This window comes from Prionailurus bengalensis, chromosome F2 (assembly GCF_016509475.1).
Source record: "Prionailurus bengalensis isolate Pbe53 chromosome F2, Fcat_Pben_1.1_paternal_pri, whole genome shotgun sequence".
In the NCBI taxonomy this organism is placed as follows: Eukaryota; Metazoa; Chordata; class Mammalia; order Carnivora; family Felidae; genus Prionailurus; species Prionailurus bengalensis.
In genome coordinates, this window is record NC_057353.1 from 72,058,173 (window position 1) to 72,076,508 (window position 18,336).

Genomic DNA, 18,336 nt, shown 5'->3' on the forward strand with positions numbered 1-18,336 from the left:
GAGCCTGGCCGGGAGAGGGTGCGACGAAGGCCAGGAAGGTCAGCAGGGATGCCACCATGGCGCCGTGGGCATCATGATCTGGCACCATTAAGCCAGAAGGATTTGACGGAAGCCTCTGGCATTCTCTTCCGCACTTAACCACTTCAGGTGCACCAGAGCTGGACTAGACAACCTTTAAACTGCTTCTCCCAATCAGCAGCACATTTAGATTCCACGACTATGGTTTTATGATCTTAAAATAACAAAAGCCCTTGTTTTCTGCCACCAGTGAGTCAAGTTCCTCTTACCACTCACTCCCTGTCCTCCCAGTGTTGAGGGCCGTTCTTCCTTCCGCCCTCTTTGCTTCCTGTGGCTTCCCTCTCACTCCTGGGGACTGTCAATCGAGCAAATGTAGTTTTCCTTCTATTACTACCACCCATACAAGAGTAAATCAAGAATAAAAGGCAAGCTAATGACCAGATCACTGATCTTCCTGCATTTAGCAAAATTTTAGAAGCAATGAAAACTACACACGTAGACAATAGAGAAGAAAAAGACTATTAAAAACACCCAGCTCTCCCCTAAAAGAAGGGGAAATTACACGTGTATGCATTCCATCAAAATACGCACGGGGAAGGCTTCAGAAGCCTAAAAACAAAATACCAGTAAACCAAGCCACACTTAGAAAAATGAAAGCTGATTTTTATTTTATCATCAACAGCCATTCTTTAAACATGAACATGCATACGTAATATTCTACGCACACATCACAGTTTTTAACGTTAGTTAATAAAGGTTAAACACACAACATACATCCTTACAAAAAAAGTCAAAATGCAAACTTAAAACTTTAAACAAAAGTCTTACTAATTTAAAAAAAGTTTGTGTTGGGTACCATTTGTACAACACAGTTAATTTAAACATTTTCATTTTGGCTGCACATGAAAAAAGCGGCAGTAGAAAATAAAGTCGTTGACGGTTTTTAAATAGCAGAATAGGCAGTTTTGCCATGCAGGAGAAGCAATATTAAATATTAGTTTTCAAAAAAAATCCACATTTAAAAATATTTAGTTCAAGTCACAGAATTTTTCTCAGTAGAGACCCCAATGCAATGCGGAATTAGCTGCCTCAGATGGCCCATTCGAAAGGACAGTGTCCCTTCAGAGTAGAACTTTACTGGTTTTGGCACAGAAAAGAAGTCTTGAGAACGAGAACATGATTAAAAAAGAGGGAAGAGGAACAGAGGAAAGAAATAAAAAGCAGGAGTACATGAGATAGTAATTGCAATCACTAAAAACTGTGCATTCTCAGCCACTGCAGAATACTGTCTTCTGTCCACAGCAGGCGCCCGCCCAGGGCTGCTATTGCAGCATGGATCTGATTTGCTTGGAGGTAGTCTCATCGTTCAAATGTTTTGTTGTGTACCTGAAAGTGTAAGAACAGCTATTTTAGGGAATTCTGAAAACCATGATCTACCGCGGGTTCCATCATTATCACAAGCTGGGCAAGTAGGCGAAACTCTCCTCTCACAGCATCGCGCCTTTTCTCTCCAGCTTCAGCTGCGTTCGGGCTCTGCCCTGCTTACCCTAACCACCTACTGCACAACATATCCGATAGCTCTTTACTTAAGGTAGAACTACCTGACTGAAGCGATCCAGTTAAATTCCAAGGTAAACAATGAGCTGCGCCCTCTCACAGGGAAACAGCTGTCACTCCATCTCAGGGACTGGGCAAGTACAACCTGCGGCCCAACCTAGCCCACCGCCTATTTCTGTGTGGCTTGTGAGCTAAGTATAGTTTTACACTTTCACTTATTTTTAAAATGTTTATTTATTTTTGAGATAGAGAGAGACAGAGCACAAGCGGGGATGGGGCAGACAGAGAGGGAGACACAGAATCCAAAGGCGGCTCCAGGCTCTGAGCTGCGAGCACAGAGCCCGACGCGGGGCTGGAACACACAAACTGTGAGATCATGACCTGAGCAAAAGTCAGAAGCTTACCCAACTGAGTCCCCCAGGTGCCCCTGTTTTTACACTAAAAATGAACGGGGAAAGAAATCAAAAGAATAATATTTCATGTTATTCTATGAAATTCAATGAAATTCAAATTTCACTGTGTTTATAAAAAGTTTTAATGGAACACAGCCATATACAGATTCACTGAGGTATTCTCTATGGTCACCTTCTTGCCACAATGGCAGAGTTGAGTAGCTGTGACAAGAAACCACATAACCCCAAATCCTAAAACATCTGTGTTTATTCTCTAGCCCTTTACAGAGAAAGGCCGGCCCCCACTCTAGTCTGTATCTAAGCTCAACTAACTACCACAGTTCCAACTGTCACATCCCAAAATGTCTCCATTCTTGAAGTGCCTTATTTCCAGGTAGATGTGTTTTGCTATAAGCATGTAAACCACAAGAATCATGAAGAGTGATTATTATTCTATGAGAAGAGTCCCCATAGGAGTCCTTTAATAGCCGAAATTCAGTAAGTGAGCCTACTATGTATCTGGCACTGTTCCAGGATCTTACAACCTGGCAGAGAAGACAGACAGTGGCACACTCACATAAGGGGCAAAGGAGGAAAGTACTAGATGGGGCCTCAGATGCCGGGAAAGCCCAGCTCATGAGGACACTGCAGGCCACAGTGAGGAGCTGGGAAGTCATTATAAGTGCAGTGAAAGCCAGTGGAGGACATCAAACAGGGTAGTGATGTGGGCCTTTATTTATGTTCTGGAAGGACTGCTCTGGCCATTGAGCAGAGGAACCAACAGAGGGACAGCAGAGGGACCAACCAAGGGCTTGCTCCAGGGGACTCAGAGAGATGAGCAAGGCCTGGACCACATGAGCAGCAATGGAAACAGGTGCTCAAGGCTTGAATATGGGACATATTTTGGAGACAATTTGGACAGAACTTAATGCTGGACCAGTTAATCTGGCCTGTGAAAATTTCACGTATCGTCTTTCAGGAATATATAACTTTAAGCAAAGTACACACAGATGGCCTTTGTGTGTTCAAGAAACTTAAACCCAATTCTTGCTAGTTCTCAAGTCAATTGAAAAACTAAAGAAAGTATATGAACTCAAATCCTTGCAGAGGTAAAGACACAAATACTTATTAAGTACCTGATACATCCTCTACAATTTTACCCTCCAAAAAGGAGGCACTTCCAAATTGTTCACATATTACTGAAGAGACACCCGAGCACCTGGCATGGGACAGGTGCTCAACTAGTATTTGTGGAAGGCAGGCGAGAAAGCAAGCAGCCAGGCTGGGGGAAAACATCCATGAAGGATTATTTACATTAAGTGGCAAGTGATGTAGCCAAGACTAAAGCTTTCTGTTTTCATTTCCAAGTGCAGATAAAGCGTATGTAGCTACACATATCCTCCTGATGTCAGTAAGTAAAAACGTTCATCATCCCTATCTTCATTTCCGTTTTTCCCTTTCCTTCACAGGGCAGAGGGCCCCCAACTGGCACACCACCATCTCTGCTCAGAGCAGCCGCACGTATCGCTACTCAGCAACGTTGTGACACCGGGAGCGGGAGTGCTCTGGCTCCTTCTGCGGGGTGAGACCACGCACTTGTAACAGGTCTCACGTCCTTTCCGCCAAACGGGGCCAACTGGAGGGAGGCCTGTCCCGTCACCACACTCTTACCAAGAAAAGGCCTTTACCACCTAACGTGTGCAAAAGTGTACGGACATATACGGGTTTATGTCACTTTGTGCATAACAACCAAGTTCCTTTCCAAGTGCATATACTTTTCTACTGAAGAGAAGCAACTATTATTGATCTTTACTCTGAAATTGAATAAAGACAGCAGTTACCTAGCATTAAACCTTAACTCCGAGCTCTGGCTCTCTCTCATGATCAAGGCACTTGGTTCCACTTCTCCACCTACTGAATGTAGACAGGACTTGCTGCTTTCTTGTAATCACATCCTGTAAGCTGGAGGCACTGTGTAATTTCTATAGAGAAGCACTCCAAATAGCTTATTATTTGCATGTGCAATTAAAACTTAAAAATTTTTGGTTATTAACTGCTGGCTGAGGAAAATGATGGAGTGAGCATTTCTAGTAAAGCAGCTACTCAGAAAGTAATTCCACAAAAGTGTTTTCCATTTTGTAAAGGTTTAATTAACAATGAACATTTACATAGCACTTTGGGGATTATAAAATGCTTTTTACATAGTATCTCCTTTGCTGTGAGTGAAGCATATTAAGGGCGAGGGTGATTCAGTTTCAGCAACGTTTCTCAAAGCACCAGCATTGTATCAGCAAGGGTGTTTACTTATAGAATGAGGTGCGTGGGCCCCACACCAGACCTTAGAGTCTCTCCGGGTATGGTGGCCTGGGAATGTGCATTTTTGTTTCCCTCCCAGTTACTCCAAAAACACTCCAGGGTTCAATCACACAGGAACCTTAAGGCTCAATGGTACAGCATCAAGCATATGGGATTTGAAGAATGAAATCCTGAATGTGAAGACGGAGTCTGACATAGATTAATCGCCTATATAATCGGTAAGTCTCTCAAGAGCTCAAGGTAGCTGTACAATGGAGACATGCCCCACACCTCACATCCATCCCCTACTTCACAGAGCTGTGGTCAAGATCAAATACAGTCATAAAGACGAAACCACGCCGTAAATGTACAGGGCTACAAAAATGTTACTCACTGCAACCACTACTACTAAGTATCAACTACACCGATGAACCTTAAGAAACTTCCCAGGTGGAAAAATGAGAACCAACCACAAAACACATCCACTGGGAACGAAAACAGTTCGAGAGTTATCTCTGCAACAAAACCTTCATCTTCTACTTTCCGTTAGAGACGTGCAAAAAAGACTGAAAAGCGACCGGTGGCTCTTGCCTCAATGGTGCTTTTCTCCCCTCAAACACAGACTGGCGTGTGCAAGACTTTAACCCCACCTCTCACTTAGCCCCACAGCCCAGCGCTGCCCTAATTTGAGAGTGGAGAGACTGAACTACCTTTAACTACTGTAAACAAAAGTAAACTCTGAGTCTTCATGTGTGGACCACTGTCCCTTCGAAGTAAAGAAGTAACACCAGACACTCCTGGCCTCCAATTCTCTCTTCCTTTTCAGAACAGGTCTCCTGTCACTGGGTGGCTTTGGAGAGTCTAACCAATAAGAAAGGAGAGTCTTAGGAGAAAAAGTGAGCTGACTGGGACCCGGGGAGTCTTGAGAAAGAGATCGAGTAGTTATGGTTCACAATAGCACGATTATGGGTGAAACAAATGAGGTGCACACTGTAAAAACCTCCAGAGTAAAAAACTCCCAATCATTGTGGTTTCTGACAGACTTATGGCTGAAATAGCTTGACATTATGAGGGTTTTCATGGTTATACTATGTTCCGTAATCTTTCTGGTTATTTGTTCAGAAGAGACCTCCTTTATTCAGGCACTCGCTGCTTACAGAATATTTCTCATAATCTTAACGAAATCCTTTGATGGTTCCATGCAACTGAAATGACACAGCATAGATTCTGCTTTATCATGTGCCAAGTGTGACTAAGCATTCAAGAGGAATAACCAACCTGTTTGGCTCATAAAACATGGGAGAAACTTAAGACTGAACTGGAAATCATTTTCACGTATCATGTGGACTGCAGTGAGAAACAAAGATGGCCTGTGACCTCAATAAGTTTCTATATAAATATTTCTGTGCTCATGTAATTTTTGTGTTTAAACACAAAATAAGCAATGAGCAAGTTATCTTTTATGTTAGGAAAATAAATTACACTACAAATTAAACCTCTGTAGTCAAGATGTTATAATATGCTGTGATTTGCATTTAAAAATAGTCCAGCATTCAAGAAATGCCTGGCTGGCTCAGTCAGTAGAGCATGCAACTCCTAAACTTGGGGTCCTGACTTCAAGTCCCACATTGGGCCTAGAGCTTACTTAAGAAAAATAAAAGAAAAAAGAATCCTGCCTTAAAAAACAATTCCACCATTATTAGGAGCTACAGTAGCTAAATCAAGTAGTGTAAGCAAGAGAAGACATCAAATAATAAGTTTATTTTCATTACAAGAAATACACAAAAGTAACAAAAATACTTGTAAAAACAGAAATATTAATACACTATATTAAGGGAAAAGAGGTAGTTATAAAAGAGTTTGTATAGCATTACATTTGTAAAAAGATAAGTATCAGAGAGCTTTGACTATCTACAAATATAAAGAACAAACTGTGGAAGACTATATACACCGAAACATTAACAGCGGTTTATTTCAAAATGGTGAGATTATGTGATTTCCTTCTTTTGCTTTCAATTTTCCTGGGTTGGCTGAATTTTATTTACAATTAGCATGGTCTACTTTCATTTTTTAATGAACATCCCAAGAGGAGCAAAAAATGAAAGCCAAAATCTATAGCAAAGAAATGAAGCTATTTTCATCTGTGCATGCACGCCACACACACACACCACACACACACACACACACACACACACACACACACACACACACACACTCTTTATTGTAAAAATATTGTAACTGAAAATTTAAACACAAGGTTACCAATCAGCAAAATGGTATCTGCACTTTTCTAACATTAACATAGATATTCACATCCTTTGTATTATTCACGTTTTGAAGCATTTTCTTACATATATTTTTTCTGTACAGACGCACATGTACATATACACACCTGAGAGCATTTAGAAGACCTTCTACGCTATTGGGAGGTTGGTCCTTAAGAACTTTGATACAACCTTTCATCTAAGGAGAAGAAGAAATGGAAAAGGTAAAAAACTGTGTTTTCTCAAAGAACATTCACTATCAAAACAGCAGTACTTAAATTAGCACAACTACGGAACTCGTGAGAAATTACATTCTGGAAACGTCAAAATTATTACTGTTAGAACAGGGGGAAAAAAACTACGCAAATGCTATTTTCAGTTTCTCAAACAGAACGTTTTAAGAACCAAAGCAGAAGCGGCAGGCACACTCATGAGAAAACTACAGGGCGGCGAAGGGAAGACTTCCCGGAGAAGGTGTGGAGCAGTCTCTGAAAGGACGGACGGACGCGGTGCCAAGGAGCAGAGGAGCCTTTCCAGGCAGGCAAACACCTTGACAAAAATAGTAAAGTTTACCACACGCTGAGGACAGAATCTTGGGGAGTCACAGGGGAGTTTACAGAGGGCTTCGCAAGCCAGGAGGACTCATTTGGAACTTATGGGGCAGGGACTTGTTATGGGCCATTAGAAAGGGAGCAGCTCAGTGTAGACGGTGTGTAAAGATGGGCTGCAGACTGTGAAAATGTAGAACACGCTAGAAGAGCACAGCTTTGGAAACCATGGAGATGTGGATCCAAAATCCCACTCCATCATTCACTAGAAATTACACTATGTCATTTCCCTAAATTTTAGGTTACCTGTTAGTACGGGGGAGATAACATCTACATCCTAGAAGTATTTTCACAGGTAAGTGGGCAACAGGCATGAATTTCGTAGGACACAGTAATCATTCAATAAATGTTAACTCATTTCTCTTTACAGAGGATGGACGTGAATAAAGAAAGGTAGGGAGACTGGCTGGCAATCAGTAATCTAGACATGAAATGCTGAGAGCCCGAACTACAAAAGGGAAAATGGCAGACAATTCTCACCAAACACTGGTTACAATTCTGATGAACCAGATGTGACTAGGAGAGAAATTAGAAAACAGAGGAACCAAGGGAGCTACTTTATTCCTAATATAAATTCGTGTAGAGACAAGCAAAGCTGACACCCAGATGAGAGCCACAAATTACTATGACTGGGAGGGAGGAGAAAAATCTGTATTCTGTTACATAGTCTTTTTCCACTGGAGCACCTCTACTGACTTTGTCTATACATTATGGAAATAAATCTCTTGTTTGAAATGGTCTTTGGTCAAAGAATGAAATTTCTGAGGTCTGATTATTTATTTACACTGCCAAACAGGCAGAAGGACCGCTGGCGAGTACAAGGTCCAGCTGTCCTCCATTCTACTGCACTCGTATATGGCTGTAAACCATCCAGCACGATATGAGAGGCAACAGAAACCCACCATTATCAGAAACTATAAAACTGAGGTCTGTGACAGAGTGCAACCTGCAGCTCTTTAAACAAAAGCCTACGATCTCCACTTACGGAAATGGTTGAGAATTAAATAAAGCATTGTAACTTACATCAATTTTTGAAGTTTTGGCAAATGCTCCCACTGGATGTACGTGGTCATAGAGTATTATGACACCCACCATTACCCTCAAGCAGAATGACACTGTCTCTTCATTTGTAAATCTGCTTCTGTATTCCCTGGGGGGGTAGAAAAGATATGGCTGGATGAGGCACATCACTACTTAAGGAGTTCATTCAACTTTCAGCTGATGCTGAAGGATACACTCTGTTGATATCTAAAAGGAATGCTAACATTACACCCTCCTTTCTCCATGCTGAGATTCCCAGGGAAATGAGGTTGATAGAGCAGTGATCACTTAGGTATTCTGATCTCTACATGCACCCTCTTGGTATATCACCCCTTTTGCTTGGCAGAGATGAGGCAAATTTAGAGAAATGAAAAGCCCCAAAGTAGAAGCTTCAGGACAGGTGCTTTGTAAAGGCTGTTACCACCAATATGATGGAAAAAGCCACTTGCTTAATAGAGCAGTATGTTTGCTATTTAGAAGCTAACTTATTAATCGAAGTATTACGTCATTATATTACTTCATTCTAGTTTTACTAAAATTCAATCATATTCCTTTCTCGGGAAAAAGGGAAATAGAACTTTGTCTCTGCAGAAGGCAGCATGGCATGGCAGAAAGCGTCCAGAACCAGGATGGGACCATCCAGGCACATGGGTGGGGTCGGCCACCGTGCTTAAGTCCCTTCGCTTCCCAGGAGCTCACTCCCCTAAAATGATGATAATGATGAATGGTTGCCCGCCTATTTCATACGGCTTTCCAGAAAGATGATGTGCGTAATAGTGCTTTGGAAAATGAAAAGCTCCACAAAAACAAAAGTTATCTAATAGAACCATATGTTATTCAGGAATCCAGGAGGGATTCTCTCTGCCTGCTGATAAGAAAATCCAGCCAGAAAACACAGTGGTACATATGATAAATGGCTTGAAAGTGAAGGGAAACCCAGAAGAGAATTCAGATTAGTGTCGGATAAAAAGCACAGACTGTGAACTAATACCGAGGGACAGGGATAAGGAGAAGAGCTGGCAGCTCTTCCTTTTCCAAAGCGCTATTACACACATCATTTTGTTGGAAAGCCTTATGAAGCAGGAGGGCAACCATTCATCTAGCAAAAGGGCAAGGTTCCTCACTGAAAAGGAGAGAATGCTTAAGGAGAAGCAAAACCAAAACACCAAAGCTCTTCCCCCACCTCCAATAAGAGCACCACAAAATTCCCCACTCTGAAGAGTCTAAGTTCTAAGTTAGCCTGACTGGTCTCAGGCACCTGAAAACCCACTGTACTTTCTACTCAAACCAGAAGTTACATTAAGCTTCCAAATTACTTTAACATCGTTCATATATTAACATTAATTCCCACCTTCCAAATAAGACATGTTCATATCTAGACACCAACTTCGGTAGGATTGTTAGAGTGAAAAAGATCAGCTAATACTCACGGTGTTTCAAGCATGACTCTGCATACACTGGCCATGGTGCTTAGACAATCCGTGGTATTTTCTATTGGTAAATTTTTATTCTGTAAAAGTATATAGAGAAAAAAAAGTGAAAGTGATAGTTATTACTTAAGTATAATTTAAAATCCAGCACAATGTGGAAAACTGACAACTTTAAAATTTGGTTCCTACTCCTAATTTTTAAAAAAGTGTGCTAGATTCTAGGTACTGTTCTAAGCTCTAGGGATATGGCTAAGAGCTAGAGAACCAAGACCCTATGCTCCTGAGAGTCACTTCCATTCTGGCTGAGTGGAAACAACCACTACATGCAGCCAGGGCCCCACAGGCCATGAGGTATGGGGAATTTATCCGAAGGATACTGGGAAGTCACTGGGAACACTTGAAGCAGAGGAAGAAAGGCATTTGGTTTTTTTTTTTTTAAAGATTACTGGGGCACCTGGGTGGCTCAGTCAGTTGAGTGTCCGACTTTGGCTCAGGTCATGATCTCACGGTTTGTGAGTTTGAGCCCCATGTCAGGCTCTGTGCTGACAGCTCAGAGCCTAAAGCCTGCTTCAGATTCTGTGTCTCCCTCTCTCTGCCCCTCCCCCAATTGTACTCTTGTCTCTCTCAAAAATAAATAGACATTAAAAAAAAAATTAAAAAAAAAAAAAAAGATTACTTGGCTGTTCTTTGAAGAAAGGACCATCGTGGGGTCAGAGTGGAAAAAGTAAGGCCAGTAGGAACATGAATGCAGGTGACAGAGTGGTGGGCTGATGTGGAGAGGTAGAGGAGGAGAGGGGCAAAGTTTTCAGATTCAGGATGTATTTTGGAGGAAGAGTCAACAAGACTATCTGATGGAAGAGACATAAGAGGTGAGATAAAGAAAGGAATTCAGGACGATAACCCCTAAGTCAGTTGCTTTTACAGTGGTACTATCAAGACAGAAAAGACCGCAGAAAGGGCTGGGTTTGGCCACGGTAACACTGAGGTGTCGCCTAGACATCCAGAGGGAAGCTGCCAACAGGCAGGTAGATGTGTATGCGTGTGCCTCGGGGAAGGGACAGGACTCAGTGCACGCGCACAGAAGACGCACAGAAGACGGCAACGTCGTGAGGCCTGGACAGGTCACCCTGGCTGCTGACAGGAAGTGTAACAACATAGAGAGTAACTGTCCAGACAACACTTACCTCTGATACAAATTTTGTTGTGGCGTCACTTAAGGTTTTCAGCATTGGGGTTGCCTCGGCATAAAACAAAGACATTCGATTTGCCAATTCATTATTTACTTCATTTTCTCCTTCTGCCTGTGTGGAAAATAAGCACTTGATATCAGTTCACAAATTATTAAATATGATAACATTTACAAAAGAACCGAGGCAGAGTGACTGTTTCGCTGATGCTTGTTAAATTACTCTAATAAATACTCTTATATTTTAGACCCTCATGTGCACGTGTATCTAAAAATAGGTTAAAAATTGTATTAAGAGGGGCGCCTGGGTGGCGCAGTCGGTTAAGCGTCCGACTTCAGCCAGGTCACGATCTCGCGGCCCGTGAGTTCGAGCCCCGCGGCAGGCTCTGGGCTGATGGCTCGGAGCCTGGAGCCTGTTTCCGATTCTGTGTCTCCCTCTCTCTCTGCCCCTACCCCGTTCATGCTCTGTCTCTCTCTGTCCCAAAAATAAATAAAAAACGTTGGAAAAAAATTAAAAAAAAAAAAATTGTATTAAGCAATTTTTCAAAAAGAGTAACCTCTCTTAAAATATTTTACATGACATCAAGCAACTAAATAAAACCTTGCTGGGCTGCCTCCTGTAACAAGGAGTGGCTCTAAATGCTACGGGGGGCCAGGGAGATGGCGAGGGCACGGCCTGGCCTCCATCTCAGGAGCACACAAGTATCCAAACAACAAGCTGAGAGGCAATGACAAAACAAAGGAGGGGAGAGAAAGACTACGTCTGACCAGAAGAAACAAAAATGGATTCTGAAGAGGCAGCTCTTGCAGGTGAGGGCGGGCAGGTACGCATGGTATTACAACCAGACAGGGGACGAGAGCATGTTTTCAAATGACGTGGAGTGTAACCCGGTGCACTCAGGGCAAGAAGGGGAAACGACTAGCGAAGAGTAAGGGTGGAAAGCAGGGCTGGAGCCAGACTGCGGAGGACCTTAGCTGTTGGCCTAAGTTCCTAACTTTCTTCTGCATGGAACAGGGACCACTCAGTGCACTAGAAGAGAGAACAACAATGAAGTCAATTTTCTAAAGCAAGTTGACAGATGATGGTGGGCAGAGTGTACCAAAAAAGAAAAAGACCATGGGTCAAAAAAAGGAGTTCTCCTGCTAGAGAATGACTGCCAGAGATGCGGAATGAGGCTCTCGACTGGGACAGAAGAACTACGAGATGAAAGGGGGGAGGGGGGCGAGAAGAGACTGGAAAGATATTTCACTTGATAACAACTGGATTTCCCTTTAATTACTGAGGGTGCAAGATGGCACCCTTGTATTTGGCCTCGAGTGGTAGCAGGATGGCTATAGCGGAGGGCTGGCTGGGTGTTACGTGACTGATTGGATCTGATCTGACTTTACACGGTGGGTATGAGAAAAACAGACGTAGATAAGCTCAGCCTCACAGCAAGAACTGGTCTATGCAAAACCACACTGATGTAAAATAACAGAAGCTTCATGGAAGAGAAATCCTTCTTCCAACCAAAGGCCTTACAGCAGCCACTTCATAAAATTTTGATTCAATGAAAAAAGAGGAAGAAGAAGAAGAAGAAAAAAAAAAAAGAACGATCTCCCTTGTCATTTTCTTTAACCTCTTAAGCCACTTACTGCTCCTTACACACTCACATGATCTTTCCTTACTAAGCTATCTAGTTAAGGCTGTAAGGCTGATCGTAGAAATTTTTCACACCAATTAGCACAATGTAGGTCCTCAAAATACCTAAAGAAAAAGATATTTTCTTTCTATTTAAGGTTTTACTTCTGGTAGTTGACTCCCTGGAGGTAGAAAAGGGTAAAGACAAGGAGAAATCAAGGGAAACCAAGCCTTAATAAACCAGAAGAGATGTTATACTAGCCAAGGACCAGGCACAGAAGCACTCATGGCCCACAACTCTGCTGACAACAGTACCCCTCCCATTCCAGGCCACCTTCTCTCCTGGAGTCTTCCATTCTAAGATCATGGGGTCTCACAACCACTAATCCACAAAGTTTTTGTGCAATTAAAATGAAAATACACATGGGGGCCTGGCTGGCCGGGTCGGTGGAGCATACGACTCTTGATCTAGGGGTTGAGTTCAAGCCCCACATTGGGTGAAGAGATTACTGAAGAATAAAATCTTTAAATGAACGAGTAAATAAATAAGTAACATGAGAATACACAGAGAAATTTTGTAAGTATTACTATATGGACAAGGAGCAGTTCTATTAAGTAGGCGTAGGGATCTGAGGCGCTAGGTGAAGAGCAGGGAAGCACCACGCATGGGCTGCTACATCTTGCACTTTCCTCTCATACCTACAGTCGCCCATAGCTGGTTATTGACTATGTCATTAGCTTTAACTTGATCTGAGTGAATGAGCAAATGAACAAGCAAATAAGCGAATGCACTGAACAAATAAATTAACGGCTCCCATTACCACCCCCCTGAGTCAAAGCATTAACTTACTGGAACGTTATTAATCCTCATACGACTCAATGTTCTTCTGTAATAGCTGAAATCATTCTGTATGGCGGGATTTGTCATCTAAAGACATTTATGAAAGAAAAATGTATTATGTACACTAAATGATAGTGTAAAAAATAAGTGAAAAAATCCACTAAATACAGCCTTAACTAGTTAAGTAACATTCCCCAATTTGTAAACAATTTAAGAACTAAAACTGGGATCATCCACGATAGCTTTTTGCACTTAAATTATGTAACACTGTACTTAGTCCTTACAGAACATATAAACCCTGTAGACAGTTTTACAGTCGTGATCTGAATACTTCCCTTCTTTTCAATGATTTCAGGTAATACGCTAAAAGGTTGTTTCCCAAAAACCAGTATTACCAAATAAACAAAAATAAGAAGAAATACTTAGGTACTTGTTTTGAATTATTACAATAAAAGTATGAATATATGGTCAACAGGGCAATCCTCAGACTAAAATCATATATATAAATCCTTTGTGTTCAAAGTATTAATAAAACAAAATCGTTTCCTATTATGCAATCATTAAAGACTGTAGTTAGGAATCCACCTGCTCTATTTATCAGACGAGGTCCCCAAGGTCCTGCAAAGTCAAAGGGCCTGTCTCACATGTGGTCACTGTAACAGAGCCCACAGTGGAACTCGGGTCTCCTGAGACAAAAGCTAGTTCTTGTTTCTCTCTCCACACTCCCTCCCTCCAACAACATGGAGGTCGGGTGCACAGGGAAACAGAAAGATAGACAGACAGACAGATGAGGAAGAGAAATGAAGGAAGGTAGGAAGGTAGGAAGAAAGGATCTTAACATTTTTATGTAAAAGGATGTTGAAGATAAACTGGGAATGAACAGAAAAGAAAAAAAGAGTATTAGGAAAGGTCAACAGTATATGCTTCAGAGATATTTTTAAAAATGAAACTAAATGGGGGGCGCCTGGGTGGCTCAGTCAGTTGGGCGTCCGACTTCGGCTCAGGTCATGACCTCGCAGTCTGTGAGTTCAAGCCCCGCATCGGGCTCTGTGCTCAGAGCCTGGAGCCTGCTTCCGATTCTGTGTCTCCCTCTCTCTCTGACCCTCCCCCATTCATGCTCTGTCTCTCTCTGTCTCAAAAATAAATAAACGTAAAAAAAAAAAAAAAAAAATGAAACTAAATGAAGACTGAGTATTGGATAATCTGCTATTTGCTATGCATATAATGTATCAAAGATCTGCTACAACTTTTAAATCCAGTTCTCCAGGTTTTGCCAGGGTCCAAAGGACATCACGTAAACACTCAAACTAGGTCCCCAGGAGTCTCCTCCTACGCCCACGATTTCCATGCTGGCAGGGCCAGCATGGAGTCCTACCTTGAGTTCGTCGAACCGGAGTGTGAAGTGAAGAATCTCTGCAAACTGTTTGGCAAGAGCCTGCTCTCGCTCTAGATGCTGCGTGGGAGAGTACGGGGTACTGGTCAAGGCTCCCAGAAGGCCTCTTAGTGCTGCTTCTAAAGAAAGAAAAGATTAAAACGTTAAGCTGTTTGTATCTCTCTGATTTTTATTTATTAAAAAGCAATTTATAAATGTTATGGCTTTAATTCCCCCAAAAGTAAGGTCTCTTCAAAAGTCGTATTATCTAAGTATAATCACTCAAACTGAAGAGTGTTCAGTAGAACAAATTGGTCCCTTAAAGGGACCAATTCAGTTTTAGAATTCTGTAAACCCAAATACAAAATAATGCAGAATGTGAATCTCAATTAAACATCAGGATCGAACAGCAAATTCTGAATTATCTTCACCATTCTCTACAGTGTTGATTTTTATGAACTGGTAACGGTTACCTAGAGCTGAGTAACTCCTTCAGTGGCATAGTGTCCACACAGTCAAATCTCTACATGACTGTGAATGAATGAGCAACTTCTCATACTTTGAATATGCTCCTTATTTATAAACACAAACTGCTTTCTGTCAGATACTGAAGGACATAAAGTATTTGGTTTAATAGTTAGGTCTCAGTGTCTTAAGAGTTAGGCAACTTAGGAACACAATGAAAATATTCTAAATTCATCCCATAAGTAAAACGGTCCCTTCAAAATAAGTGCTCCTTTTGGAAAGCCAGACTAATAAATGGTGTGTTTAAAAATGGTAATACTGGAGTGTCTGGGCGGCTCAGTCAGTTGAGCATCTGACTCTTGCTTTCGTCTCAGGTCGTGATTTCACAGTTTGTGGGTTTGAGTCCCACAGTGGGTTCCGTGGTGACACTGTGGAACCGGCTTGAGATTCTCATTCTCATTCTCTCTCTCAAAATAAATAAATAAACTTAAAAAAAAAAAAAAGGCAAAGAAATCAAGCAATTCATTTAAAGATTTCAGAATCAGAAAACAAAGCCAGATTCCAGGGGCATGTGAGTGGCTCAGTGGGTTAAGCATACAACTCCGACTCAGATCATGATCTCACAGTCCGTGAGTTCGAGCCCACGTCGGGCTCTGTGCTGATGGCTCAGAGCCTGGAGCCTGTTTCGGATTCTGTGTCTCCTTCTCCCCTCCCCCCCGACTCATTCTCTCTCTCTCTCTCTCTCTCTCTCTCTCTCTCTCTCTCTCTCTCTCTCTCAAAAGTAAATTAAAAGAACAGTAAAAAAAATTCTTTTTAAAGAAAACAATGCCAGATTCTATTCTAAAAACACAGGAACTTATACTAGTAGATGGTGATCTGACATGAACAAATAAGTATCAGATTAATAAGCAAATATTTATCAATAATAATAAATGTACATCAGATCATTAACCCTTAACTTAAAAATACACCAGCTGTACTACGTATGAAGACCCTACTAGGAACGAACATCCACACTGTGCACGTGACCCAGTCTCTCACTGACCTGTCACCATCAACTAGGACATGAGCATCACAGATGGGTACACTCAGTTTCAAAGCAGTTAGACCCCCAAGAGTTTGGATAGTTAACGCCAGATGTTTTGGACTCTACAGCCCTATTCTTTTCAGCATAATACATAATAAACTGTCTCTCAAATGAAGCAACATTGTATCTATCCTCTGTAACCTTATAAAATATGAATCTATGGATTACTACACAGGAGATACTTCTTATGTATTATGTGCTGGTACTGAGCTAGCCATTACACAGACATTATCTGTCATCTACACAGTAACTCAAATGACAGCTCTTATCCTTTTTTTATAGCAGGTCAGAAAACGTATGGACTGTCTACTGTGTGTCAAGCCCTGAGGATACAGAGATGAAGGCAGACATGTTCCCAATGCCCACATGGAGCGTGACTATACAGAGAAGACACATGATTACAGTTGTGACGTGTGTTATCAAGCACATGATACAAAAGAAAAATATAGAAACGGGACCTCACCTAGTTGAAGGTTCAGGAAAAGATCTCTCTCAGTAAGTGACATTTGGGCTGAGACTTAGGTGTGCACCAAGGATGAATGAGAGTTTGCTAATAGGGCAGTGAGCCAGATGCTAGGCTGAGAAGAGCAAGACATAGCAGAAGTACAAGAGGACCAGTACAGGTAGAAAAGAGCACCGGGAGGAGAGTAACCCCGGACCAAAGTAAGATGCATATAATTTGTGTGCCAGATCAAGCATTCTGGTCTTGTCACCCTAATGTCCCTGGAGAGACTATTTAAGCAGAGTAGTGACATCATCAGATTGACATTCATAAAAACGCCACTTCTATCTGGGCTGTGTGCAGAACTGAACTGGAGGAGTATGGCTGGCTTACAGAAGTGCATGAGTGCATGTGAAGGTCAATTAAGGAAAACATAGTTTAGCCATTTTGAAAAATGGGTTACTCATCTCCCAGAATTCATTCCATCTGTCAGTATTAATGTAAGTTAAGTGGAAAGCAAGGTTTGAAAGATATGAGAACAGTAAAAACTTAAAAAAACACACACACAAACACCAATACTGTTACAGGCTGTTAAAGAAAAAAAGAAAATTGCATTTCCCAGATTTTATCAAGTCTCAGGGTTAATTTAGCATTCAAAGTGCTCTACACTATGGGGGATGGCAGACCTTCCCCCCAAGGAGTGGAGTCCAGTCACTTGGCTGAGTTGGGATGGCCAGGAACCATGCCGGAGGACTTCTGTCCTTAAATGGCTGGAGTCCTCAATGGCAAATCTATGAAATAAAAAGTCATCTCAAGATGATGGCACTGCTTATCTGCCTCTGAGGCACCTAGACCAGCCTCTCATCTTGGAGGGCCTCTGTGGACACAAAAGAGTCGTGCTAGCCCACACTGCTGTGTGTCAATAGAGGAATCAGAGACAGAAGACCCCAAAAGGTGGTTCAGGTTTCTGGCTGAGTTGTAAAGAAAGGGAGGTCAAGGAAGAAAGGATGTAGGGATCAGTCTCCCTGGTGGAGCTCCTAAAACAAAACCACGTGATTATGATCCTCAGAAAAGGTAGGTGACAAGACGAAGTTAATAGACTACTAAGCCCTAAATTCTGGAAGAAATTAACTGGTAGATCAGTGCACAAGTCCAAGCTATATAAGAAGGCTGCAAGCAAGAGATCAACTGGGAGAAATGATAAAGACAGAGTAGTCCACAAGGTAGAACAGTAAGGGGAGATAACTGGATGCCTTGGAGCGGGAGGCCTCTGTGGAAAGTTCCCCTTTAGAAACAAGCATTTATTCCCACTGCTGCCATCCACACCTCTAACAAAGATTTGTCTGAGAACTTAAAATTCTCAGAAGAGAACACCAAAGATGTGGACTGTGGGTGATTTAACATAGCCAAGAAACATGGCCACACTCACTGCGGGCAATCCAGCCCAGTGAAAATGAGCAACATATTGGAAAGAGCTACTCATTATGACCCCAGGAGATGGTCCCCATAACAAGCCCTTGGAACAGGAGGAAGACGAAAGAAAGACAAAGCAGTCTGTTCACTGTCTGATCATCATACAACCTTCCCTGAGGTGGCTGCCTCAACTGGGAAGGCCTTAGACTGAAACAAGCAAGTCCAGGCATTTCCCAGGCCAGAAGGTTAGCCTTGTCAACAAAAGTCAGTTATCTTCCAAATCAGGCAAGTGATCGTTTCCCTG

The 18,336-nt window shown here is 42.0% G+C and overlaps 1 protein-coding gene across 12 annotated transcripts in view; it reads right to left on the reverse strand.

Annotated features, from left to right (window-relative positions):
* Positions 1-660: 660 nt before the first annotated feature.
* CYRIB (CYFIP related Rac1 interactor B) overlaps positions 661-18,336 on the reverse strand; it is a 148,375-nt gene continuing 130,699 nt past the window's right edge. For all 12 annotated transcript variants that reach the window (XM_043601761.1, XM_043601758.1, XM_043601757.1 and 9 more), the window contains 7 exons: positions 14,629-14,765; positions 13,263-13,340; positions 10,790-10,906; positions 9,606-9,685; positions 8,158-8,284; positions 6,655-6,725; positions 661-1,404 (listed from right to left, as the gene is read on the reverse strand). In XM_043601761.1, coding sequence (XP_043457696.1) covers positions 1,341-1,404; positions 6,655-6,725; positions 8,158-8,284; positions 9,606-9,685; positions 10,790-10,906; positions 13,263-13,340; positions 14,629-14,765 — 674 coding nt within the window. In that variant the 3' untranslated portion in view covers positions 661-1,340. The remainder of the gene's footprint in view (positions 1,405-6,654; positions 6,726-8,157; positions 8,285-9,605; positions 9,686-10,789; positions 10,907-13,262; positions 13,341-14,628; positions 14,766-18,336) is intronic.